General features: G+C 35.9%; 1 protein-coding gene across 1 annotated transcript; it reads right to left on the bottom strand.

Annotated features, from left to right (window-relative positions):
* Positions 1-96: 96 nt before the first annotated feature.
* serinc5 (serine incorporator 5) lies at positions 97-27,624 on the bottom strand. Its single transcript, XM_059550108.1, has 12 exons — positions 27,389-27,624; positions 21,074-21,241; positions 16,661-16,839; positions 14,934-15,016; positions 13,925-14,018; positions 10,014-10,225; positions 7,669-7,761; positions 7,317-7,443; positions 3,814-3,883; positions 3,685-3,721; positions 2,728-2,872; positions 97-2,129 (listed from the first exon to the last, which is right to left on the bottom strand). The coding sequence occupies exons 1-12, from the start codon at positions 27,413-27,415 to the stop codon at positions 1,985-1,987; spliced, it is 1,380 nt and encodes a 459-aa protein (XP_059406091.1). The 5' UTR covers positions 27,416-27,624; the 3' UTR covers positions 97-1,984.

Here is a 27,624-nt window from a genome sequence, read left to right as displayed (position 1 = left end):
TATTGTATACGTGTTAGCTATTTGCTTTCCATGCACAACTACAAATTACAAAACGTCCAAATATTAAAACATTAAATAATTTAATGCACAACACCATTTTATTCATTTGTCTTTTTTATTGAAAGAACTGGCAATATCAATAAAAACACTAAAAAGAATATTGATCCTGCAGCAATTGAACTCATATGACTTCCTTTAATGGAATGTATTGAAATGAATAAAGAAAAATCAATGCATATAAATGAGAACAAGAGTTGTCTGTAAACTTACTGTACATATTTTTGGATTATAATGTCTTCATGCAAAATTAGTGAGAACAACACAAAGCGCAATATTACTTTTTTTTTGCAACATTATGAGTACATCTAGTGGTCATCTTTACAATGGACTATTTACATAAAGCACATATTGCAATCAGATGTCACCTTTATGTTCAGCATATCTATCAATAAAGGAAAGCATAATGTTTAATTGTTCAGTGGTCACATAAACTGTATGCTCATAGCTTAATGCAGTTCTAGCATGTAGTGTTTAAGGCAATCATTAACTATTTACTAATTTGGATTTTTATATAGGCCAAAAACAACACCATCACCAGGAATATAAAGCCATGCCAGCTCTAATTCTAATAAAAGAGATTTTGGTTTGTCAAAACATGTAGGACAGCTACAACTGCTACACAGGAAATAACCATAAATTGTAAAATAATTCCAGTTCTAGATTGTATTTTCTTCATTGACAACACTTCAACACTTTTTTTCTACCAGGGAGCACCAGAAGTGCTGCATGATGTCTAATACAGGCAGCTCCTGGAAATTTTAACTAAACACCACAAATAAGAAATACAGACATGCACTTCTAGCAACAAAAACCTTTGAATGATTAAACATAATAGCTGAAACAATGCTTTTTAAGTATAAAAGACAGTACAAACTTGTTCTTTGACAAATGACATGCTTGCAAGTCTAGTGCACGAGCTGGAATAAAATACCATAGGACATCCATGTTCTAAAGCACCATTTAAATTGTAACAAAAATCCAAAAATACGAAAGAAAAATCTATAGCTTCAGTGTTGCTGTTGGCCGTATAACAATCTGTGTGGCAGTTTGGGTTTTTGGGGCATAACGATGTGACCTTGGCTTTGCCCGTCCATTCCAAATCATCATAAAAACATTTACTGGCAATGGCAGTCACATGCTTTCCTTACAATGGTGACTCACTGGAAACAGCATGTGGAACTCATCACTACCTGAGATTTAAGCCGATGAAGCCGAGAGATAGGAAACTTGAGGAATGTTGCGGACTCATTTGCAAATATTGTTTTGGTGTGGTTTTAAAAGGACGTTATTAGGGTGCTTCAATAAATGCAGTGACATGACATCTCATATGAGTACATTTATTCACATATATGTACAGGGATGACCTTGCACAGTAATTCCTCAGCTGGTTCTGATCCTGTTTCCAAGAGTGCAACTGGTGGCAAGGCAGCACTTTCCTAACTACTGAGAAGAGATATTTCTATTAAATAAATATGTTCATTCGCTCAAAGTCTTGCTACCTTACACCCTTGAAGTGAAACACTACTATAAAACACATTTGAAGACCTTTCAAAAAGGCAGACAAATGATTGAAAATCACAGATGGTTTGTTGATTTGCATAGAATTCTCCAGCTACCAAAATAAAAGCGTAACTAGCAAGACACTTACAGGTGATGTGTGAGCCTGAGCAATGCTTTGTTTTTATACCTTCATGTATTGAGGAAAACAAGAGCCCTACATCAGCATGGGAGCAGTCGTAACATGATTTCTGTAACGTATTTAAAGACATAAAACAAGCAGCTTTTGAGAAACCAAAAGCCATTACTATACTAAAACTATTAAATCAAATAATAATAAAAAAAAAACATTAAAAACAATCTCTCACACAAACACACAGTAGTTTTAAATGGACAGTGGTGATACTGGATCATGTGTGAAGGGTTTCTAGGCATGGAATCTCTTTGGGAAGAGCATGGGGACCACCAGGGTCCACATGTACAGAAATAAACATAGCCAACAGGATGCCATCTTGATCCAGAACACTGACCAGCTCCCCTCCAGCAGCCTCTCGATCTTTGCATTCTCATAACTGCAGACAGACAAGATCATGTGCATATTACAATTAAAAATGAAAATTCTGTCATTAATTACTCGCCCTCATGTCGCTCCAAACTTATAAGACTTTTGTTCAACTTCTGAGCACATATTAAGATATTTTTGATGAAATCTGAGAGCTTTCTGACCCTGCATAGGTAGCAATGCACGAAGGTCTTATGGGTTTGGAAACAACATGAGAGTGAGAAATTAATTTTTGGGTGAAATACTTCTTTAATGCACGGCAACCTCTGAGCTTCTGCTGTTAACAATAATAGTAACAAACAAGAATACTATAGTAATAAAATACAATTAAAAATAATACAATTAAATGACTCTGTCCACACAAAATACTTATACTTAATTATACTAAAATAAAACTTCAAACTTTAACTCAGACTAAAATTTAGTTCAATTTTGTAATATGTGTGTGTATATATATACACACACACACACACACACACACACACACACACACACAAACATATATATTTATACATATATACATTCAAATAAGCAATAAGAAAATGTAACAGCTGGTCTGAGACATTTGAAAAGAAGGTTGTGTGTTGTTTTTGTTGCTATATACTTACTGAAACCAGTTGGTTACAGTCATCATGACGTAGAGGGAGCCAAGAAAGAAAACAAAATGGAAATAGCAGTAGCTGTAGATTGTGCCGTCTCTCTCATCATACTTCACATTCTGCCCTCCAGCAGTCTTCTCATCATCATAGTCCTCTGGAAAAAATAAAAAAGCACCCATTTTAAGAAACTATAGTACTTCTTCTTGACCATCAGGAGGCTCCATCTACTTTTTTCAAGTGTCTGAGGCCCTGTCCCCACATACACGAGTATTTTTATAAACAGAGTCTTTCCTTCTTCTGTTTAAAAAAAAAAAGAAATTTCTGTCCACATGAATACACATAAAAGCATGCTATGAAGCACTGTCAAGAGCAAGCCAAGCCAACAGGTGGCGATATAGTCTCAACCATAAAGCCGTATTGGCCAATCAGAAGCCTGAAAAAGTTTCCAGTAGGCAGAGATAACAGCGCATGCTCTGACATCACAAGACAAGATCCCCACTTTCGCTGTCTACATGATAACACTTCAACTGGAGTTTTCGAACATCTTCACCCTGGCAGGAGTTTTCAAAAACGTTCGTTTTCAGTGATCTGGTGCTGTCCACATGAAAGTGGGTATTTTCAAAAGCACAGCTATTTCTTTGCGGCTTGGCCGTTTTTCCAAACGCAAACACAGGACCAGGTCACTGAAACTGAACATTTTTGAAAACACGCCACCTGTTGACTTGGTTTGCTCTGGACAGTGCTTCATAGCATGCTTTTGCATTTTCATGTGGACAGAGATTTCTTTTTTTTTTTAAACAGAAGAAGGAAAAACTGTTTATAAAAATACCTGTGTACGTGTGGACATGGCCTAAATGAATCCAAGTTAATGTCAAAAATGTGTTATTCCTCTAACATTTGAGCTTGAAATCTTCATGTTTTGTCCTAAAATACTAGAGGAGGTGTTGGTTGAAATGAATGTCTTACCTGTATCATCAGCACAGCAGAAGCAGCAGCGTGCTCTCTGAAGAGAGAGAGAGAAAAAAGTGGTTTGATTAAAGATATAATTTGCTGTAATCTTAAACACAGCAAAGAGAGAATACAGCAAATGTTCACCTCATTTTCAGGCATATCGTTCCTGTACACCTGCAATGCTGTTGAGCTCCTCTTGGTGGTGGAGATCAAACTGAAGGAAGAGTATTTTTATGTTAACGCATCAGGCTTCAGACACATGGGGGCAGTCTTCTTTTTTTACCATCAAATGTAAAAGCAGAGCACTCCATAAAACTTCTCAAAATGCCACCAGACGAAAAAATAAGTCACTTTTTCTGCTTCAAAGCTTTGTTTTGCCTCATGCAAACTAGAAATATGGCAAAAAACATTTTGATGCGAGACACAACAATGAATCACCGGTCTGACAACTAACACATAGGCATGTAAATATGGCTTTGGTGGAGAGGAGCGGCTCTAAAGAGAGAGAGCTTCAGCAGACATGTCTGCAGTTAATGAGCAACACATGTGAGTTCACGTCTTCACAGTATGAGAGCTTCTAATCTTCACTCCCTTCCTACCAAACTACCTGCTTTTAAATCTAAATGAACATCTTGTCATAACCAGATAATTACATGTTTCCACTCCTCCCAGGATCATTTTAGGGATCACCCATTTAAATAATATGTTATGGGAACTTGCATCCAGGCCAAGAATATCCCAGCTTATTTAAAGGGATAGTTCACCCAAAAATCATGCCTTTCCAAACAGTATTATGTTTTCTTCAGTATTATGTTTTCTTCAGTGGAATAAAGTAAATGACTTACTTACACAATTGAACAATACCTTTGAATATTTTTTGTGTGTGTGTGAAATTACAATTTAAAGAACCAGTTCACCCAAAAATTTAAAAAAAGAAATAAATGCATGCATAAATAAAAAATGTAGCATTAAATATTAGGGTGCCATCAGAATGAGAGTTTTTAAAACATCACAATAATACACAAGAGAAGCGAAGAGCTGCATGTTTGTAAGAAACAACTTCATTATTAGGATGTTTTTCACTTTAAAACACATCCTCTATCCATAATACTGCTTAATTCTGCTTAATTCTAAAGTTGTCTTGTCTGAATCAGGAGAGAAATATGTTTCCACCGAGTGGTATGGTCAGAGGTGGGTAGTAACGAGTTACATTTACTTCGTTACATTTACTTGAGTAATTTTTTGGGGTAACGAATACTTTTCGGAGTATATTTAAAGATGGGTACTTTATACTCTTACTCGAGTAAATTTTTGGGGAAAAATCTGTACTTTTACTTCGTTACTGTGGGCGACGCTCCTCTCCTTACTTTATCTTAATGCAATAAATGCATCAGTTTATTCCAAACGCGCCGTCTACTTTTCTCTGGGCAATGAGCGATGCCCATTCGCGAATGATTCATTCTTTTGAGTCAATTCTGTTCAAAGGCTTGATCAAACCAATTGGCAAACGAGTGAATTGGTTCATGAATCAGTTTGAATGAGTCGTTCAGTTCCCTGCCGCACGCGCTGAGCGTCTGAAGTGGTTCACTCGGAGTTGTAACGTTTAACATCAGCAGCGTTGAAACCGTGGCTGGAACTGCACTGAATTGAAATCTGCAAAGGCTATTATTTGCTAGCGATGGAGATCCTTATTAGATGAACACCGCGTGTGCTGTCTACTGTTTAACAGGTAATAACTTGGGCTACATTCGATTACAGTACACGATACCACTGTGACATTAGTTTGTTGTACGTGTTTGGCTTATAACAGAGGGGAGTCAAGTTGAATGCAGCTTCCAAAAGACAAAAAATAGCCGATTAAGATTTTATTAATTTTAATACAATCACACTGGTGCAAGTACGTTCAGCGAGTCATATTATCAGCTGCTAAATTCAGATCTGTGATTGCTTGCTGGCGCTTAGCCAGAGATAGATGCGTTTATACAGCGCTGCGTATTATAACAAATCACACATGATTCTTTTGAGCTTATTAAAGCATTGGCCAATCAGAGGCGTTCAGATGAGTCATCGCTAAAATGCCGGTGCTTCCTTCACTCGCTCACTGACTGAATACCTCTTTCTGGTGAATTCTCTCGTCAGAAACAACAAAGTGCAGATGTGTGTACGAATCTTTAATTAAGATATTGATTTCACAGTGTTAACAGTTTCAGTGATTTTAATGGGAGTTTCTGAGAGTGATTGAACTCTAGACTGTGAGTGAAAATGATCTTTAATAATGTAAATGTTATTTGCTCTCTTTCTGAACAATGAAAGATTAGTAGCAATATTTATATCACATTAACTTTCAATGTTAAATTCACATTTAATATAAAGTCAGTCGTATTAAAAATATGTTATGGCATGACACCTATATCTGTTACTTAAGTAAACAGACAGGGTTTTATAATAAATTACATAAATTGGAGTAAAGGCTGATGAAATATATACATTTATACACGCACACATACATTACATACATTTTATCTATATATCTAAATAAAAATAGGCTCAGTATATATGACCCAAAGTAACTAGTAACTAACTACTTGAGTAGATTTTTTATCCGATACTCTTTTACTCTTACTCAAGTAACTATTCAAGACTAGTACTTTTACTTTTACTTGAGTAAATATTTCTAGAAGTACTTTTACTTTTACTTGAGTACAGTTTTTGGGTACTCTACCCACCTCTGGGTATGGTTCAGTACAATTGTTTCCATTGTCAGAAGTTGTGAATGGTACCAAAATAGCGAACCAGCAAAGGGTGGAGCTGAACTCACTGCAGAGCAAAGATTGGTCGACTAGAATCGCCACTTTTGAATAAAGCTTCTCCTTCACTCGTTCCACTCTGCTGTCCACGAGTGTTGGGCTTATTTACACCAGAGTGCGCAAACACAAAAAAAACGATGTATTTTATATTTTCACACAGACGATAGCCGTTTCTCAATATGCGCTCTTTACTGTTCTTGTGGACTTGTGAAACGTCATTGCTGTTATTATATATTACTGTTATTGTGTCATGAAATGTTTTAAGAGTTTTTCAGGTGAGAATGTAGTTGTTTAAAACTTAAATCCGCGGTTTATATATAAAGATAGCGCCTATTTTTACAAGCAAATACAGCCTAAAACAGTTCTAAATAATTATGTCTGTGAATTTTGATTTAAAAGGACAACAGGAGATGGTTTTTTTTCCACTGGAAGAAGTATAGACCCACAGACTTAAGCTTAAGCTTTTGAATTACTTGTTTTTATCAGCTGTTTGACTCTCATTCTGACGGCACCTATTCACTGCAGCAGACCCACTGGTGAGCAAGTAATGTAATGCTAAATTTCTCTAAATCTTTTCTGATGAAGAAACAAACTCAACTACAATTTTGATGGTCTAAGGGTAAGTACATTTTCAAGAATTTAAATTTTTGGCCAAATAATTCCTTTAAATTTTGGTCTGTTTTTCACATAAAACTATTGTATGTCTTGGAAAATTTTAGAATATGATGCACAAGACATATGAACTATAATAGCTTTCATGATACTATCATGGTGGTTTTTATAAAGCAGTCTGGACTTGGCCTTCACAACATCAGAAAACACGATTTTCATTACTCATACCAAGAATAGAGTATACAGCCAAACAGGATGGCCGTGCCGACACCCGTCACTATGTTCGTGTCGCTTTGCAGTCCTGATTTGTAGGGAAAGACGCAGACGGTGACATTTTTTCCATTTCGTTCCACCACTGAAAGAGAAAGAGCACAGGACAGATTTTAATAAGGGTGTGGGAAATAACTACATAAGTCTGGTGGGTTGAAATGCATTATTATTGAGGCTACTGTAACCTCAGTTTACAGCTCTGTCCACACACAAGCTACAGTAGGAGACACTAAGGAAACCACAGACCACACTGTGAGACACACCCAGGACAGGCTGAGAGATGCAGTGTTTGAGTGAGAGACGTACTCACTTTCAACGGGTTTGCTGGCGAGTGCGGAGAAAGTGAGGTACATGACGTAGACGGAGATGACCGCGGACTGCAGCAGACCTGAGGTGGGCTGGACTGTGTGCAGAACAGAACAAAACATCAGATGTGTTCGTAAAAAGCAGCATATAAACTGATCTGGCCATGTCTGTTTGAGAGTTTATGCTTCATACATCACACTTCTTTATTAAATTAACTACCGTTCAAAAGTCTGAGGTCAGTATGATTTTTTTACCGATGGTCTCTTATGCTCACCAAGGCTACATTCGTTTGCACAAAAATATAGTAAAAACAGTCATTTTTTCTTTTTTCTTTAGTATTCTAATATATTTTAAAATGTAACTTATTACTGTAAAGGCAAAATTCTAGTCTTCAGTGTCACATCATATCATACCTATAAATACCTGGGCATATGGCTTGATGACAGGTTAGGTTTTAATATTCATATTGACAATCTTTCAAAAAAACTCAGACCCAAATTGGGGTTTCTTTTTCGTTTAAAGAAATGTTTTCCGTCTGAAGCCAAAAAGAGAATTATTCAAAGTTGTTTTCTCTCTGTGCTGGACTATGGCGATGTGATTTATATGCATGCTAATGTACCTTCACTAAAAAAATTAGATTGCATATACCATGCTGCAATACGATTTGTGACAAATGCTCTTACATGTACCCATTATTGCACTTTGTTTGATTTGGTTGGCTGGCCCTCCTTGTATCAGAGGAGAAAAATGCATATGTTGATGTTTATTGCCAAAGCTCTAATAGGTAAACTGCCTCTGTATATCTGTAGTCTCCTATCTTATTGTTCTGGTAGTTATAAAAATAGATCGTCTTTTAAATTACTTTTAACTGTGCCTCGATCATACACCGAGTTTGGTAAAACTGCCTTTTCCTGTTATGCGCCCAGACTATGGCATGAAATGCAGAGTATTTTGAAGCTAAACATGCTGCCATCGTTAAATATTTTTAGAAACCTTTTGATGTCACATTTGAAAGAATCATGTTCCTGTTTTACTTGACATTTATATATTACATTAATCTTGAGTGCTGGACATTTTTGTGACAGGATTTTTTTGTTTTTGTTTTGTTTTCCTTTAATGCTTTTCTTGTAATATTTTATGTGTAAAATTTTGTATGCTGCCATTTTGGCCAGGACTCCCTGGTAGAAGAGATTTTTATCTCAAGGGATTATTCCTGGTAAAATATGGGTTAAATAAAAGAAAAAAGAAAAAATATTTGTGACCCTGGACCACAGATCCAGTCGTAAGTAACACAGGTATAACTGTAGCAATAGCCAACAATGCATTGTATGGGTTTAAATTATAAATTTTTCTTTTATGCCAAAAATCATTAGGATATTAAGAAATTAAGATATTTTGTAACTGTCCTACCGAAATATATTAAAACTTAATTTTTGATTAGTAATATGCAATGTTAAGAACATCATCCGTACAACTTTAAAGGCGATTTTCTCAATATTTAGATTTGTTTGACACTCTCAGATTCAAGATTTTCAAATAATTGTATTTTGGCCAAATATCATCCTATCATAACAAACCATACATAAAAAAAAACCGCAAGAAGCCGTGGTTTACAGTGAATTTATAACAGCTAAGGGGCATTGTTAAAAACCCCTTAACTGTTATAAATTCACTGTAAACCATGACTTCACAGTGTTTATTGCTTTTATAAAATGGTTATTCCATGTATGTAGTAAGGTTTCACAGAATAAAACAGAGCAAATAAAGTGTAATGATATAAATAAAAGCAGTATTCTTCCACCAAACAATGTAGTTCCTAAGAAACAGTTGTGGTTTCACCAAAGTGGTTGTGGAGCAACACAGAAGTAAACAAAGGTTTGTTTGTAAGGTAATTTACAACAGCTTTGAACGCGCCTCAACCAATCAGAATCAAGGACCGTTTTATAATGGAAAGCTTATTTATTCAGATGATGTTTGATCTTTCTGATGATGTATAAATCTCAATTTACAAAAATTGACCCTCATGACTGGTTTTGTGGTCCAGGGTCACATATGCAGACATGGTGCTTTTCTATTATTATTAATGTTGAAAATAGTTGGGCTGCTTTTTGTCTCCCAGAAAGTTCAAAAGAACAATGTATTTTACTTAAATTACTTGCTAAAACAATTTCACCTCACACTTTGTTCTGTTTAGTGAGAATCCATGATAAAACTCTGCTCCTCAACTCTCCAGCTTGCTCACACATGGGAAAAGCTGCAGGCACTATGAATACATTTGTTTGCCTTACATCGAACAAACATCTGTTTGTTAGTATAAAATGTAGGTCAGTGAAGACTTTGTAAACTCACAGGTCTGAATGCAGGGTGAGATAGCCAGCAGAGACACGACGAAGCACAGGCCTCCGTTGACACCCAGGAAGAGCTTGTTAAGAAAGCAGGCCTCTGGGTCTGTATAAAACATGATCATAAACACCAGGGCTCCCACTGCCACGGAGAACAGCACCAGTGTGACCAGAGCCAGCGCTGCATACCAGATTTTATTATACTTGACCCCTGAGCTCCTGTGGAGGGACACAGTGGAGACGGTTCAAAGGAATGCTCTGGGTTCAGTACAACTTCAGCTTTTGTGGCATGATGACAGTCACCACAGGAAATCATTTCATCCCTCTGTTTACAAAAAAGAATGCACTCAAGGGGATAGGAAAAAAGAAAAAAAAACTTAAAAATATTAAAAGATTAGACTGGCCTACTTACTTTTTTTAATATGAAAATTTTCCGCTTCATTTTCACCGTAATATAAACCTTCATGTATTTAGCAACTTTTGCAGCGTTTCCACCGATTTTACTCGGAACATTTGTACCAGGAACTTTTTTCCCAGGAACTCCCCCCCCCCCCAGACCTGTTGCTTTCTGCGTTTCCACCGCGGTGTAAAGTACCAGGAAGATTAGGCAAATAGACCGGTGACGTAGGTCTGCGCGCGTTTCTCAATACAAAGTACGATGATTTTGGACGTGCATCCTCGGTAGTTCAGACTTTGCTCATTCGACTCGGGAGTGTGATGTCTGCGATGACGCAAATCCAGTAAATCTGCAAACAGCAGCGTACTTGATAACTTCTGTCAGCTGACCATGGCTACTGCAATTTTCCTCTCTGTATATTTACAATAAAACGAAATACCACTGCCTCCTTTCGTTTTCATTTAAGCATAATAACAGCTGCAGAAATGTACTTAGTTCAGGGATATGTGTAAATACAGCCATTACAATGAAACAAAATATTATATAGATTTGCCTTTTTTATTTTCATTTTAACATATAGATAAATTGAATACAGACCAAAGAAAACCTGTTAGATTTACCCCGCAGCTGAATTATATTTTATGTTTAACCACTAAAGAGACATCAGAGCCAGCGTCACACATCAGAAGGTCTAGCCGAGGTGAGGCTGCTCTCGGCGGATAGATGATCACTGAGCTCCCGCTGATCGCGTGGAGCTGACCGTCTCCGAGATCGGCGAAACACATTTTTAAATAGGTGCTGTCTTTATAAATAAACCACAGATTTGAGTATTAAACAACTACATTCTCGCCTGAAATACTTTTAAAATTACATTTCATGACACAATAACAGTAATATTTTGAAAATGATCCGAATAAATGGTGGTTGAACCCAAACAATGCTGCGTGAACTCGACCAATCAGGATGTTTAGTGCCCAAGTCCCGCCCCCAAAAGTTCCGGAACTTTGAAAAAGTACCACCTCGCCAGCAGGAACTTTCTGAGGAATATATATATATATATATATTTTTTTTTTTTGTTTAAAGCTATTGCATTAACTTTTGAGTTGGCCTTGTAATCAACCCAGAACATTCCTTTCATGACAAGCTCTTCATTGCAGACATCCTATCAGATCCACATCTCAAATCTGGGTCGTGGTAGTCATAGAGTGTTTTGACTATAAACTTAAGGTCTGGTATACAATCTAACCAAGCCTACACACCAACAGGTATCACAAACAGCCACAAACTTTCTTTTAGGGTATAGTAAATCTGAAACCAGTTAATACCAAGATCACACTGCAATATACAGCTGTGCTCAAAAATATATGCTTAAAATTTTTTTTGAAATAAGTCTCCTAAATATACAGTAAAAACTATAATATTGTGAAATATTATTACAACTTAAAGTAAGGGTAATATACTATAACATATAAATAATTTAAATTGTAAACAGGCATTACTCCAAACTTCAGTGTCACATGACACTTGAATTAGCTTCTTTTTTTTTTTTTTACAGAAACCTTTTGTAACATTATAAATGTCTTTACTGTCTTTACTGATCAAAATGTCTTTTGATCAATTAAATGCATCCTTGCTGATAAAAGTATTAATTACTAAGAAAAAGTCTTATTGAACTCAATTTTTTGAATGGTATTATTGTGTATTGCTACTAGGTATCTTGAACAAAAAGTGCTTAGTCATTTGACCAGGTGGTCTGTGGGGGTGCTATCTGATAAGAGTTAGTAGGAGTGTTAGGAGTAACCAGTGACCAACTAGACTTCCTGATGTTTTAATTAAAGGCCTATCACTGTCGTGTTCCTCAGCCTGCTTACAGGATGTTAAACCCAGATTGCCCGTCACTGCAATTAATCAACTCTCACCCACTTGGAAAAAAAGAGCTTCTGTTAGATGTCCAGTTAGTCTCAGTGCTAGATTGCTCTTATCATAAATGTACCATATCAGTGCATGATTAGCATGACTGAGTGAGCAGTGAAGAGTTGTGAAGGCGTGGGGTTTCAGTAATGCACATGAGAAGTGCTGACAGCAGTGACTTCCCCTCCAGCGTCTGCTTCATTTCACTTAGGACATACTCTATTTGTTCTTCTAGGTTTTATATACATTTCTACACAATAAACTTTGTTTTTCTTTTTTACAAAATAAATATTTTTATTCAGCAAGGATGCAATAAACTGATCTAAAATGACAGTAAAGACATATATATATAGTATTTTTCGGACTATAAATTGCACCTAACTATAAGTCGCATCAGTCCAAAAATACGTCATGACGAAGTCGCACTGGACTGTAAGTCGCATTTATTTAGGGCACTCTATGCTGTTCAGTGTAGACTACAGGAGCACTGAGGTAATGTTTTCTCTTGGTTCATTTCTCTTGGTTCATGTCAAATTAATTTTGATAAATAAGTCGCACCTGACTATTAGTTGCAGGACCAGCCAAACTATGAAAAAAAGTGTGACTTATAGTCCGGAAAATACAATATATATATATATATATATATATACACACACACACACACACACACACACACACACACATTTTTAAAGTAAACAAATAAAGAAATCACATTTTATTTAAATTAGCATTTTTATTAACATTATTTCTGAATAATAAAAAGTGTCAAAGGGAGGTTAAATTTAGGTTACTTTTAGAACTGTTTTGTCCCCAGTACTTCCTGTATTACAAAATGCTGAGGTTTTCATTTGCTGACAGAAAGCCGAGAGGAAACTATGATGCACGTTGAGCTCTACCATAGGTTTCCCGTCCACAAACTGGAGAGCAGCCAAGAACCTCTTACTTTTTCTCTTTCTCCTCCCAATAATGTCAACAGCACAACACAAAGCCATACTCTACCGCCACAACACACATTATGAACACACCCCTGAGAAAGCTCTGCTTAAAAATCAATCTGCTTCAGTGTGACTGTCTTACAGGTCAAATGTTTCATGTATTGAAAACTCCCTCTGAAACAAAACTCGAAGGCTAAAAATGCTTTTACTGCTATGAAACCTTCTCTGCTTGTTGAGTAAACTGGAGGTTGTGAGAGTTTTATTTATCTATACTCACACTATCCATGTGATGTATTCCTCACACCTTGTCTGCCACAGCGCCAGTGACTAAATAATAGCAAGCGCATTAAAACTTTCCCCAAATCTTTCAACCCGGTGTTAAAAAGTCCCCTTCTGCTATAGCAGCACAATGTTAAGACCACCCCGGCTGACAACTATGCAACATAACTGACAGTGGAAATGAAATGCAGCTAGATTACACTATAGTCTCCATTCCCAGACCTAATGATTTCCAGTTGCGGGGATTCAAATTGCATACCAAGCAACAGTTGGATACAATGATGGAAAGTACTAAAGAACTTCTCCAAGAGCCTAATACGTTTTCCACTTGGTGAAAAAAAGGGGGAAAAGAAGGAAAAAACAGAGTTATTTGGACAGAGCTAAACGTTAGCTCACCAGTTTTGATTCCATCTGTGGGCAAACTGAACGAGAAGCATCAACTGGATGATGATGAAGAGAAAACCTCCGAAAGCCCCCACATAACGCCAGACTGAAAAAGAGAAAGAGAAAGAGATGAGTCAAAGGTGTTTCCCTCTGGCTGATACTGTATGACAAAACAAACACCGCTCTCTGCTAAAAGCCAGGAACTGAAAACACATCGGGAAGCACACATCATTTAAAGAAACACCACAGAGCGATAATCACTTGGAAGTTTTCTGGCGCACAGAGCACAACTTTATTTATGACACCAAACACAAACATACAACCATCATAGTACCATCTATCTTGAGCAGTTCTTGAGGTAATGTGTTACAAATAATGCATGTTGTTTTTAAATGTAACACATATGGCACCAAATGAATATATGAAACATCTGATAAGGGTTATTATAGTTAACTAGAACCATTAAAAACATTTTTGTTACTCGTATAATTATTAACTGAAATAAAATATATAAAAATGTATTGTATTTCAACCAATTGCTAAAGAAAGCTTCTCAGTTTCATTTAGTTTAACTTGATGTACTAAAATAAATAAAACTGATATGATATAAGATATTAATAAAAACTATTGATATTAGTATCTAGATAATACTATGGAACTGCTGCAGTTTGCTTATGAAAATAGTTGAGATTAAAACAAGTTAGCTTGCTAATTTAAGGACAACTATAAGAGGACAGCATCCTCTCCATCACTCAGGATCTTGTCTAAATATGTGTGGTTATTGATACAGGCAGCGATGAAGCACACAGTGATGCTCACAGCAGATCAACTCATTTAAGGGGAGATATCCCAACACCACTGCAGGCTCAAAGTACAAATAATGAAACTTTCCAGCAATGTTTCAATACTTCTCAATAAGTTTCTAAGAAACGTTACAAGCCTCATGAAGTGAGTGCATGAAAACAATAGCAACAAATGTAATAAAAAGAGAACAAGCATGTGAAAACTGAGCATACTGAACCTTCTAGAAACTTGTCTTGATTTGGGAGAAAAAATCCGCCTGCACAGCAGGCCAGCAAAGCCACAAACTTAAAGAACCAAAACCTGCAACGAAACAGAAGAAACTATTGATTTAAGGAAAAAATGTCTCAAACTGGCAGTCTGGTGTTACAACATAACATAAGACATGGGTTTTCAAACATTTTGAAAGCAATAGTAAGGGAGTAAAGTAAGTTTAAAGATTAAATCATTGTACAAAAGTTTACAATAAATTATTTATATGATCTGGGAAATAATATTAATTAAAAATAATTATTAATAAATCAATAGGCCTACATTGATATTTCACAACAGATACTGAACCAAAGCAATTTTGTTTCAGTTTATACTAGCGCTGAAAAACGATTAATCACATTCAAAATCAAATTTTAGTTACATACTATATATGTGTATGTGTACTGTTATTACGTATATATAAACACACATATATCTATATATTTTAACTATTATTTTTATCTAATATATTTTTATATTTGTATATAATTTACAATATATATAATTCTAACATATTTTTCCTTAACTTTCACATGTAAGTGTGTGTATTTATATATACATAATAAATATACACAGTACAAACATATGTAGTATGTAAACAAACTTTTATCTTGAATGTGATTAATTGTGATTAATCATTTTGCAACCCTAATTTAAACACCCAACCCCCCCTTTCAGAACCCAGATTAAAGATTAAGTTAGAAGGTCAAAACTTTTGGGTCAATACAGATTTTTATTTTGTTTTTAATTAATACTTTAACTGAGGAAGGGTGTCTTACATTTATTCAGTAAATTTGCTTATAATGTTTTCTATTTCAAATACACATTGTTCTTTTAGATGTTTTATTCATAGAAATGATATACTAAGCAGCACAATGGTTTTCAACATTGATAATAATAAGAAATGTTTCTTGAGCAGGAAATCAGCATATTAGAATGATTTCTGAAGAAACAAGTGACACTAAAGACTGGAGTAATGATGCTGAAAATCCAGCTTTGCCATCACAGGAATAAATTCAGTTTGAAGCTTTATTAAAACAGTTTTATTATGCAATAATATTTAATATTACTGTTTTAGTATATTTTTGTAACAAATAAATGCAGCCTTGGTGAGCATGAAAGATATCTTTCAAACTAAATAAAAAATCCTACCACCCCAAATGTTTACCACAACACATTTCCTACAGTATGCATGCTATCTAGTATAGGATTTCCTGTTTATCATTGTTAGTATGTAATCATAGGGTAGTTTCAGGAAGAACTAAATGAGGTTTTTAATTTGTTTCTTCTAAAGCCTTGTATGAATGTACATAGCAGAATGGAGCTGCATACAACACTGAGTTCAGCCATATACTTCCTTATCCTACATTTGCATACAACACAAAGATACAATTACTGTGACATGAAGTGCTCTCATGTGGGGCTAAACCATTCCATTTATAGGGGTGAAACTCGTCTCCAAGCGCCATTTCCTCTGGACAGAGCTTTATATGAATACATCTATTCAGGGCTTTGGTTGTGGGTGAATAATGGAGCATTAGGAGGGGTGTACAGATGGAGGCAGCAGGCCAAACAATACATGGTGGTCCCTATAGGTCCTGTGAACCTGGGCCCAGAGGGGCCACGGAGCAAGACAGAGGAGGAACAAGCACTGTTTGCAGAGTAAATACCACTTCAAAAGTGTCGACCTCTTACCCGTTGTGAACAGCTGCCCGGCATCCTGTGCTGGTTCGCACACGAATGGTGAACACAGAGAATAAGAAGAAAAAGCAGGCCATGCCGAAACAGACTTTATACACGGCCGAATAGCCCACTAGAGTACTGCAGTTCTCCCCCGCATTCAGCTTATTACACATGTCGGTGTAGAAAGGAATCTGGGGAGAGCACAAAACAAAAGAGGAATAAAATTACACTTTGAGTAACAGAATAGTTAGACGCTTCAGGGCAAGACTAAAGTTAAAATCAATCCAAACGGTGAACACACCCTTTCACACTGGGTGCCAAAAAAAGAACTGAACTAAAAAATAAATAAATAAATAAATAAATAAAAACTTACAATACACACCTTAAACAGACATTGAAGAAATTATTTTCCATCCATTAAGTCCTAGATTTTTTTTATTACTTAAAGGGATAGTTCACTTTGAAACTAAATTTTGGTATGTTTTAGCTTACCTCAAGGGCATCCAAGATGTAGGTGTCTTTGTTTCCGCAATAGTTTGAATTTTGACATTTTTAGGTCAAACCGTTCTTGCCTGTGACTCATATAATGGAGGTCTATGGTCACCACCTCAAAGAGCATGCACAGAGGAGTCCAAATTAAACAATTCTCCATCGTAAGTACACACTGATGACCTAAGACACGAAACGAGCGGTTTGTGTGAGAAAACGAACATTATTTATATCGTTTTTACCTCTTATACACAAACACGTCCAAATGATCTGAGGGCGCGCGTTCTTCCTTCTGTGTGCGCGCGTTCTGGCTTAGTCTGCGCAAGCGTCGGAAGTGATCTCTCGCGCGTGTATGTCACTCATTGTTTACACAGAGATTTCACTTCTGTGCGCTGGCGTTCTCCCACAAGTTAAGAGATTTTAAACAAACACTTGCAGTTAACCAAATGAAACAATACACATTTTAATGCTATAAAAGTGTGCACATCGAGAGAAATAAACAGCAGATGTTCATGTTAACAACTTCTTTAACTTGAGCAAATGCTGCTAATACACATACATTTGTTAATATAGTAAATAAAACAAAAACATGAATGTTTTAATGCTATTTAATAAAAAGAAACGATCCACTCGAAAGTCTCTGCCCATCATGACAGGACCTGGATCAGCGAGCTGCATCTCGGTCCGATGACGTCACTTCCAGGGAGGCATGTTGTACACGCCCCGTCCCTTGACTCTGCCCCACGTCAAAACAGTGCCACAAAGAGAGACATGCGGAAAAGTGAAGCGCAAAGGAAAAATGGTATCGCAAGCTCAAACTAGACTGACACGTAAAATAAAAGCAGCGTTGCAAATAAATTAATAGATATGACCATGGAAAATATGTATTGCAAAATCATTGGTTTCGTGCCATTTCATTTATGTTTTGCAATTCTTAATTTTTGTTTGCAAAAAGCACATTTATTTTCCTCAATACTAAATTTTTATTTGCAAAACTTCTTGCAAAAAATCTTTTGCGTATATATACGCCGTTAAATTTACCTAAAAATATCAAAATTCTAACTAATGCAGAAACAAAGACACCTACATCTTGGATGCCCTTGAGGTAAGCTAAAACATACCAACATTTTATTTCAAAGTGAACCATCCCTTTAAAAAAATACTGGTAACACTTTACGTCAAGCCTTTATGTATAATGCATTATAAAAGTAGTTTAAATGGATTAATTATGCCTTGTAATGCACCTTATAATGCATTGTACAATCTAATGAATAATTGTAACCACAGTTAAAACATTACAGCTCTTATCGATTCACAACACTTTTCATATATTGTTATTCAAATAAATTATGCTCTTTTGAACTTTCTATTTACCAAAATCCTAAAAATGGTTTTCAACAAGGATAAGAATATAAAACAAACATACAAAAAGAGTTATTTTAAATTGCAATAATATTTAATAATTTAACATTTAGACATTAAAAAAACAAATCATGATACCATCACTGTACAATAATTATAACAACAATAATAATCCCACTAACTGTACCATAAGAATAATCATAGTAATTATTATTATAATATGGTACAGTGGTGGTAATCAAACATTAAAACAATGCTACTTTTATATGAACAATAGTAAAGAATGATTATAATGTTCAAATAAATTTGACTGAAAACTATTATATTTATTATATTTTTTTATTTGTCTAAAAATACTGTATTACTATGGTTTCTCTTTGTAAGAGTATTAACAAAGCCAGTCGAATTCTAAAAAGTTTTTACGGTTCTCTTTTGTGGTTTTGAAGAGAAAGCGGGCACAAACTACAGGGCACTGGTCAATTCTTCAAATATATATTTAGGTTTCCAACAGTGCACATTCTGTAGACCTGCTATAATGCTGGGAGGCCCTGCTATTCTCATAACATGGACAATCCCATAATATAAAGTTATTGAGGTATCCCTCTGTCCCTGTGTTGTAACCACGAAAGATCACCAGGAGAAGATTTGATGTGCTCTTAAATTGCTGTAAATCTATGTGTCCTGGGCACCTGAGTGACAGTTCTTTTGTGCCTCACTGAGAGGCAGCGTTTTTATAACTATGCTGGTCTAGGTTTTTTATACTCATGGCATTTACTCAGTAAGCACTCATTGTGGTGCGGTGAGCAAAAAAAAGAGCTTGAGCTCAAGTTACACTCCCAGGGCCTTTAAATGCATTTAAACCGCATTCAGTTACTGGTTTAGTATAGTTACAGAAAAACAAAACCCAGCTTCACTGAAAGAGTTTTTATCTACAGTGTGCAACAATTCCTGTATTAGATGTTATGATGGGGCATTCATAGTCTGTCTTACATTCCTGCAATGCTTTGAAGCAGAAGAGTCTTTGTGTTTGTCTGAATAACACGGACTAGCTGCCTGCAAATAAACCCTGATCCCTCTAGTGACCTTTTCTTTAATGAATGAATGAATACGTAAATTCTGTTCTTACAAATGTTTCTAATGTACCTTTGCTTTTAAAAAGATCTGTCCAGGGTGTATACTGTAGGACATAATATTCTTCTGTTAGGTAAAAAAGCATTCATTTATTGAGAAATGAAATGAATTGAAATAAAATATAAAACACTGAAGAAAACGATTTTTTCAAGAAAATGTATATATTATAAAAAGCTGTTGCAAATGTGTCTCTTTAACTTGAGTTAAAAATGGTGACTCAGTCTTTTCTGATCTTTTCAATCTTTTCCTATAAAGTTTCTAACTGATACAAACCAATAAGTGGAAAGCCTTTTTGAAAGATTTATTTGAACAGAAATGGCTTATATATGCAGTGCTATTAATAAATAATAATAAAAAAATATAATAAATATAATAATAAAATTAATAAACTGAAATAAAACAAACTAAAAGTACTACATTAAACACAAAAATGACTGAAACTATTACAAATTTCATACAACTTTACTTTTTTTTTATTATATAAAAATCAAAAACTAATTAAAGAAAATCACAAAACCTCACAACAAAATATATATTTTTTAATTATAAATGTAAAATATATACAAAAATACTTTAAATACTTCACTTTTTACCAAAATGGTTTATTTAAATATATATATATGCAGTGCAATTATCATTAACTAAACTAAAACATTTCTGTTTAATAAACTAAATAAAAAAAAATTATAACATAAACCGAAATAAACTAAAAGTACTAAACTTAATAGAAAAATTACTGAAACTAACAAAAAAATCTTAAAACTGTAGATATATTTTATATTATATAAAACAAAATTTATAAAAAGGACAAAATGCACAACAACCAAAAAAACATAAATAAATATAAAAATATAATATAAAAATACTTTAAATATTAATAAAAAACTATAATAGTAATGATATTAAAATAACACTTCATAAAAGTAATTTGCTTGTGAATCTGACTCTACTGGTCAAAGCATACAAGTGTTTCTACAACAAGATGTTTTTTGTCATTACTCCACAATAAAATGATAAAATTTTGTTTACAAAATGTTTTATTCTTTTCCCGCCTCTAACTCATGGCATCGGTTGAGAGAGAGAAGTCAGGCCCACACAGAATCTGCACCAACAGACCTCCACTAAAAATACTTTACATTTCCACATGTTTTCAAATGTCTCTCATTAACACAGTTAGAAACATATTATCTGGCCCATTGTGTGTTCGTTTATTAATATTTTGACTTAAAAACAATTTGCCTATGCTTTCAACTTATCCAAAAAGTGTGTAGTAATCATTTAAATCAGTAGGCCTACTAGTTTGCTGAACAAATATTTGTGTTTGACTTGAGCTGGCCTTTTTTTTTTTTCCTGCTGCTGACCTTAGGCCAGATTTAATGGTCTTTGTATATTAGGGAACCTGATACTAAAAAATGCAAATGGAGACGCTCTGAACAAACTCACATTTTCTCGCACTGCCGTCTCCACAGTGGGGGACATCATGATGACACAGGTCACCGTGACCAACATGAAGAAGAGGGCGTACATGAAGCGTGTGGAGGTGGACTGTTTGATCTTGGGACAGCAGCCGCAGCACAGGGAGCAGGCAGCCGATCCACAGCAGCAGGCCAGCTGCAGAAAAACAGCACATGAGTGAGCGGGACACATGCAAGTGCTTAACGCTAACAGTTCACAAACCATTACAATGATTTACAATTAAACAAATGCATTTTAAAGCACATCTGCACATTTAAAAGTATAAAATAAGCCAATTAAAGTGTAAGTGTACACCAAGGCAAAGACAACACAATCTTTTTAAGATTAAGTAATATATACATTTCAGCTGAAATAAACCAATACAAGTCTTTGAAGTCTATAATGTGCTGTGAATCTGAACAAATGCACTGAGGGGACTGTGAACGTCTTATTGGTCATCATCCCCTTTAGCAACACAAATGCTTCATTCCTATTGGCTGTAAGCAACAGGAGAGCAGGGCTGTTACTATGAGGCAACTTGATTCACATGACGCAAGACACAGACATAACATGAGGCTCCGAGATCAGATTGAGTAGATACAGTACCAGTACAAATGTTTCTAGACGTTTTAGAAAATCCCTTAATCTTTTCTACTACTGTTTGTAGACTAGATTATGCAGCCAGAGAAGAAAAGAAGTGTTACAAAACTAACGTAAGTTTAAAATGTTCTTAAAATATATATTTAGATTATTAATCAAACACTTCACATCATTACAAATATATAAGCTATACCTTAAACATTTGATTTGACAATTTTGTATCTATTTATAATTTATATCATAAATTCTAAACATTTAATCATACTGTGGAGCTTTTCCACAGCATGGTACAGCATGGTACAGTTCACTTTTGGGGGGTTTCCACTGGGTACAGTACCTGATACTTTTTTTGGTACCACCTCGGTTGAGGTTCCAAGTAAACCGTACCATTGTACGTGTAAATTCTGCTGATCACGGATTGGTCAGAGAAAATCGTCACTACCTGTGTCACTGAACTTGAGACACAAACTATATTTAAATCAGTGAAGACTTGAATGCAACTGTTTTGAACGAGCGCACCTTTTTTAAAAACCAAAGAAATGGCTGTTTCATTGTCTGTTGAGGAAGTACAGACGTTCCTCTCGTTGATAGCAGAGGAGCGGATCCAGCGAGAGCGACACGAATGAAAAAGTTATTCACGATTCGAGCAGTAGAACTGGCGCAACAATAACGACGTGAATAATCCCGCCCACACTAAAGCGGTACTAAACTGCAGTGGAAACACAATCCGATCCGAGTTAAAGCACCAATTATCTGTTTTGTTACATTCTAAAATATCCTCTTTTGTGTTCAGCAAAACAAAGAAATTCATACAGGTCTGGGACAACATCCCCATGAGATCAAAATTGAGTTTTTTTGCGCTTTTGGTATGAATATGTTAGGCTCAAGATTATCTGTAAGCTAGTGTGCTCCAAAACAATGACAAAATTCACTTTTACAAGATACAGTCCTAAGCATTCAAAACTTACAGTCTCTCACTTTTGTCAATAAGGATCGGCCATTTTGATGACATCACACTGCACTTCAGCTTCTCATCAAACTTTCTGTCCAATCAAATGCTCTCTAGAACCCGAAGTGTCCTGCCCCTTGCACTATAAATAGACGCTGAAGCTGTGGCACAAATCGGTCACTTGTTCACAGGATTTGTATTTTCTGTACAGTGAATGGCACGTAGTGCACTATATAGGGGATAGGGCACGATTCAGACAGTGTAAATATGCTTTTTGTTGGGGCGAATGAAGTCTGGTTTCACACAGTGTCACGTGAACCGTACCGTGCACACAATCTACTCCGGTTCACAGACACGATACACAGAGTGGATAATATGCACGAGTCGGCGCAGACCATAAAACTTAAACGAACCATTTGAATTCTACACATAATGCTATATTTTATAGCATGTACGTCCCCAACCCATCACAGCACCATGGAGCCCATCGCTGGTCAACACTGGTCGAGTGGGACAGCACTCGACACCCTCTGACAATAAAACCATCCCCCATCTCCTGCCCCAGAGACAGTTCTCAACCCCCTACAAAGAGCCCTTCTCTAACCCTCTCCCGCAACCAGCAGGGGTCTGGATGAAAGGGGACGGACTACGAGTAAGGACAATAACCTGGACATTGTTTTCCTTACAATTCAGACTGGGAAATTCCCAGGCTCCTCAGAAGTGTGTGGAGGAGCTCTCTGAAGCTACATCTAACCCTTGGAGAAATGTTGTAAGCAAACACATTCTAGGTTTGTAGTTCCACCGTGTTTACACCCAGCAGAAAAGTCGACCATAACCAGAAAATAAGGATCTTAGAACTGCAGAACTGCAGTAACTTTAACTTCCTTTAACTAAAAAAATAGTAAGCCAATGAAAGCTGCACAATACGCTTGGACTGCAGTGACTCAATACTATGGAAAATGTTAACTCAATAATTGGTTGGATTTCAAAATGTTCACATTTCAGAAGTCCAGAAAAAGTCCACCATAACTCAATGCTGGTTCTGTAGCTTCCTGAATTGTCAAATAAAAAGAGCATATATGAAACATATTAAGTAAATTGATGGAATTGTCAATACAATTCTGAATTTTATAGAAATGTTACATTTTTTTAATTATATTTTTAAAACAAATCCATAAAAAGATCATTGTAGATCTCTGCTGTACTTTCATTAATTGTCAAATAAAATGAACACAAACATTTTCCTGTTAGGAGAATATATTTTATGAATTAGATATGCGTTTTAATAATACAAATTAATTTATGGAATTGACAGTAAGATTCAGAATTTCACAGAATTTACATTTTCAAAAAACATTGTAAATTAAAATCCATCATAAAGCTATAGTTCTTTGCTGAAATGTTATTAATTGTCAAATTAAATAAGCATGGAAATGATTCCCCATTTTAAAGTTTTAGGAATTCAGCTGATTAGATATGCATTATAATTAGTCAAATGCAATTATTAAATAATTAGATTATTAAAACAGAGATGTTACAACACTAGATGACTTGATAAGACGCTTGGCAGCCAAACAAATGGGCGAATCGATTCAAACCCAATTTAAACTGATCTCTGGTGTATGTTACTAATGGCCAAGAACATTAATAGACAAGTTATCTGATATATTTCACTGAGCTCAAGTATGTTTACTGTCGAAACTCGAGAGCAAACAATAAATCTATAGTCTTCATGTCATGAATAGCTGCTTTGTGGATCTGTTAGCAAGGCAATTGTACAGCTGAGGCAAAAATGTATTACTTTACTTTTTGAAGTGTACACAACAAAAGTGTTCTTTTGTCCAGTGTGAAGAGTACCCATAGTAACACTGAAGAGTCAAACCTTCCTGCTAGAGTCACACTGAACAACGTTGATGGATGGATGGCGGCGATTGCTAGACAGCTTTTTCAGTTGCAAATACAGAGCAATCCAAAGGCTCACGGGACAAGAGTAAACACCCTCTACGATGGTGAAATGGAGGAAGTCAGAGAGAAAGAAATGCGTTTTTTTCTGTGTGAAATTCACAAGGGTGAGAACGCCTCACTTTTACCCAAAAAATCAACACAGATAAACCAAAGCCTCATTTCAGTTCGCTGGAAGAAAAAACCTCACTAGTTGAGATTTGAGGAACTTGGAATAGTCTACAAAAAGTCCACAGGATAATGGGATGTGGGGTACACACGTGGTGACGTCTTCTTCAGCCGTTTTCATATATTATGCCGTTTCATCAGTCAAAACGGAGTAGCACACTGGAGACTCTACACAATTTGCAGGTTTCACGTGGGTGTTTAGACAAATAAGATCTTACAAACAAACTTATCTCAAGGTCTGATCAAGAACAGTGTGCCATTGAATTCATTACCATTAGTTAATAAAAGATCATGAATACCCTTCCTGTATTAACAGATCTGCAACAGTAACTCAGAATCCAGACATGAATGTTTTCACTTTGCAGTGTTACCAGGCAATAAAACCACCTTTTATATAGAATGCATCATCACGGATGATTCATAGGGAGTCATATATGACTCAAGCCCAGACATCTGATGCAAATATCACAGTTAGATTTCCATAATGTTTCCCAGTAGAACAAGACTAAACAGTCCAATCTGCAAGAGCGGAGAAGATTTTCACATACATGAACACAAAACATGTCACAAAACACGATTCCCTTTACATCTTGACAATAATTAGAAGGCTTATTTAAACTGTTGCTGGATATATCTCAAAGGGACGCTCCACCCAATTCTGAAAACTCTCTCTTCATTTCCTCGCCCTCATGGCATTCCACATGTGTATGATTTTAGATAAACACAAGATTTTTCAAAAAAATTACCCATTCCCATCATCATGGTTTGAAGTGTGATGTTTATGTAAAGGGGTTTTTGAAGTGCAAATGTTTGTGGTTTCATTTTCATTAATATGAATTTAGAAATTGATTCGGTAACATTTTATTTTATTTTATAGTCTTCTTGTTACATGTTACACATACTTACTACAGTAATAACAGTATATTATAGCCTACATAATTACATGCAATAACCCTAAACCAAAACATAACCTCAAAGTAGAACAACATATTAATTAATATTACTTAGTACTTGCGTTAGATCTACAGTTACAGGGACGCACCAAAATAAAGTGTAACCATGGATTTTTATTTTCTAAAAATCTTCATGGGTTCATGAATTAGTTATAATCTGAACTATATGACATTTTAATTATCTTTCTAATAGGGAAGTCACCGCTATAACGATAATGACACAGAGTGCTAATAAACAGTAACTTGGAATTTTTGGAACCACTTTTAAATTTGACTGTCCTACCTGTGTTATGCCACTTTAATTGCTTTGATATTACAACAGCATAAGCGTTGTCTTGTGAGGTTGCTTATGTGGATACGGAACCCACAAATGTTAATAAATGCTACGGTCGCTGGCATAAAGAGGGAATCAATTACCATCAAAACAGAATCAACAGCTAAACAAAGCAGGGTTATCTAATGATAGCAATTAGTTAACAAACATTGAGACTACATAACGCCAATCCCCCAGCCGTCTCCACACATTTGTGGGGCCACTGGCTCCTGACAAGCTTAGCACTAATGAGACAACACTATTGACGCTGAGCACTGACTGCAAGCTCTCTCTTTCCATTGCTAATCTTATGCAAACAAGCAGCCACACAGATCCAACCAGGAAATGAAAAGACCACCCGCGGACCCCACCAAATACAAAGGGGCTACAAGACGAGTTGGCCTTCAGAGAAATAGTAGACTAAGAATGTAAATGAGACAATACACGGACACTCATTTACCACATCTAGCCCTGAAGTGTTTCCTGGTGGGGTGTCCAATATTGTCTGCTTTATCTGTATTTGATCACATTTGATTCACATGGTTCAGTTAAGAACAAGGACAGATACAGACATATTTGTCCTGACTGGAATGAAATGAGGACAGAAGACAGAACAAGGTCAGTCACAGTGATGACATAATTTCCTGACCGTTGGAGGAAGATAAAATACTGGCTAAAATGATAAGTCTGACACCACAGTTGATGGAAAAAACCTGCCCTTTAATGTCTGCAGAAAGCATTAGCCTGCTGATAAAAGACAACTTAAACCAGCCTAAGATGATTTGGTGGTCTTAGGTGGTTTTTGCGGGTCTCTCAGCCAATCCAAACAGGTGTTTAGCAAAATTCAGGATGAAAAATAAAAATGTCCCAAAACCTTCTAAAACTAGTTAACAGTTTGACCAGGCTGGGAGAACATCGAAACATCTTGGGCTGGTTTAAGGGTTTTTTTCCCCACAACAGCATATTGTTTGGTGTCTTCATAGTCACAACGGATTTAAAATGAACAAATAGCTAGTATTGTTCAATAAAAAACAGAAATGTAAGCGGATATGGTTTCCTATTCTCAAGAAATGATGCACAGCACATTTACTATTGAGAACTCGCAACTGTACATAACTGGCACAGAACAAACAAGGTGACAGTAAAACTGCTTTTATACTTGAAATTGATATATAGACATTAACAAATACTACAATCATATACGTTAAAAGAACATACGTTTTATTATTAAACTTTTTCTAAAGCATCAGCATTAAACGCTACAGAAAAATCATTTTAAACCGGAGAACCCGAGTGCTCCGCGAGGTTCACGACTGATGATAAAAGACGGTGATGTTTCCAGTCAATGTATCACTCACCTGAGACAGACAACACGGCGCACACATGCTGACAGCGAGGGAAATCCTCCTTACACACACCGATCCAATTCAATTGTTGAGCTCGTAAGGTTCTGATAACGCGACCGTGGCTCGAGCGTTTGGTGCTCCCGCGATTCTCTCTGCACGCGCCGCGCGTCCTCGCTCACAATAGACTGTGACGGGCGCGAGCAGCGGCGCTGTGCGGACGTCTGTGAGAAGATGGCCTACGACAAATC

Source organism: Carassius carassius, chromosome 5 (genome assembly GCF_963082965.1).
Source record: "Carassius carassius chromosome 5, fCarCar2.1, whole genome shotgun sequence".
NCBI lineage: Eukaryota > Metazoa > Chordata > Actinopteri > Cypriniformes > Cyprinidae > Carassius > Carassius carassius.
The sequence above is the reverse complement of the archived record's forward strand: the minus strand, read 5'-3'. Positions and strand labels throughout refer to the sequence as shown.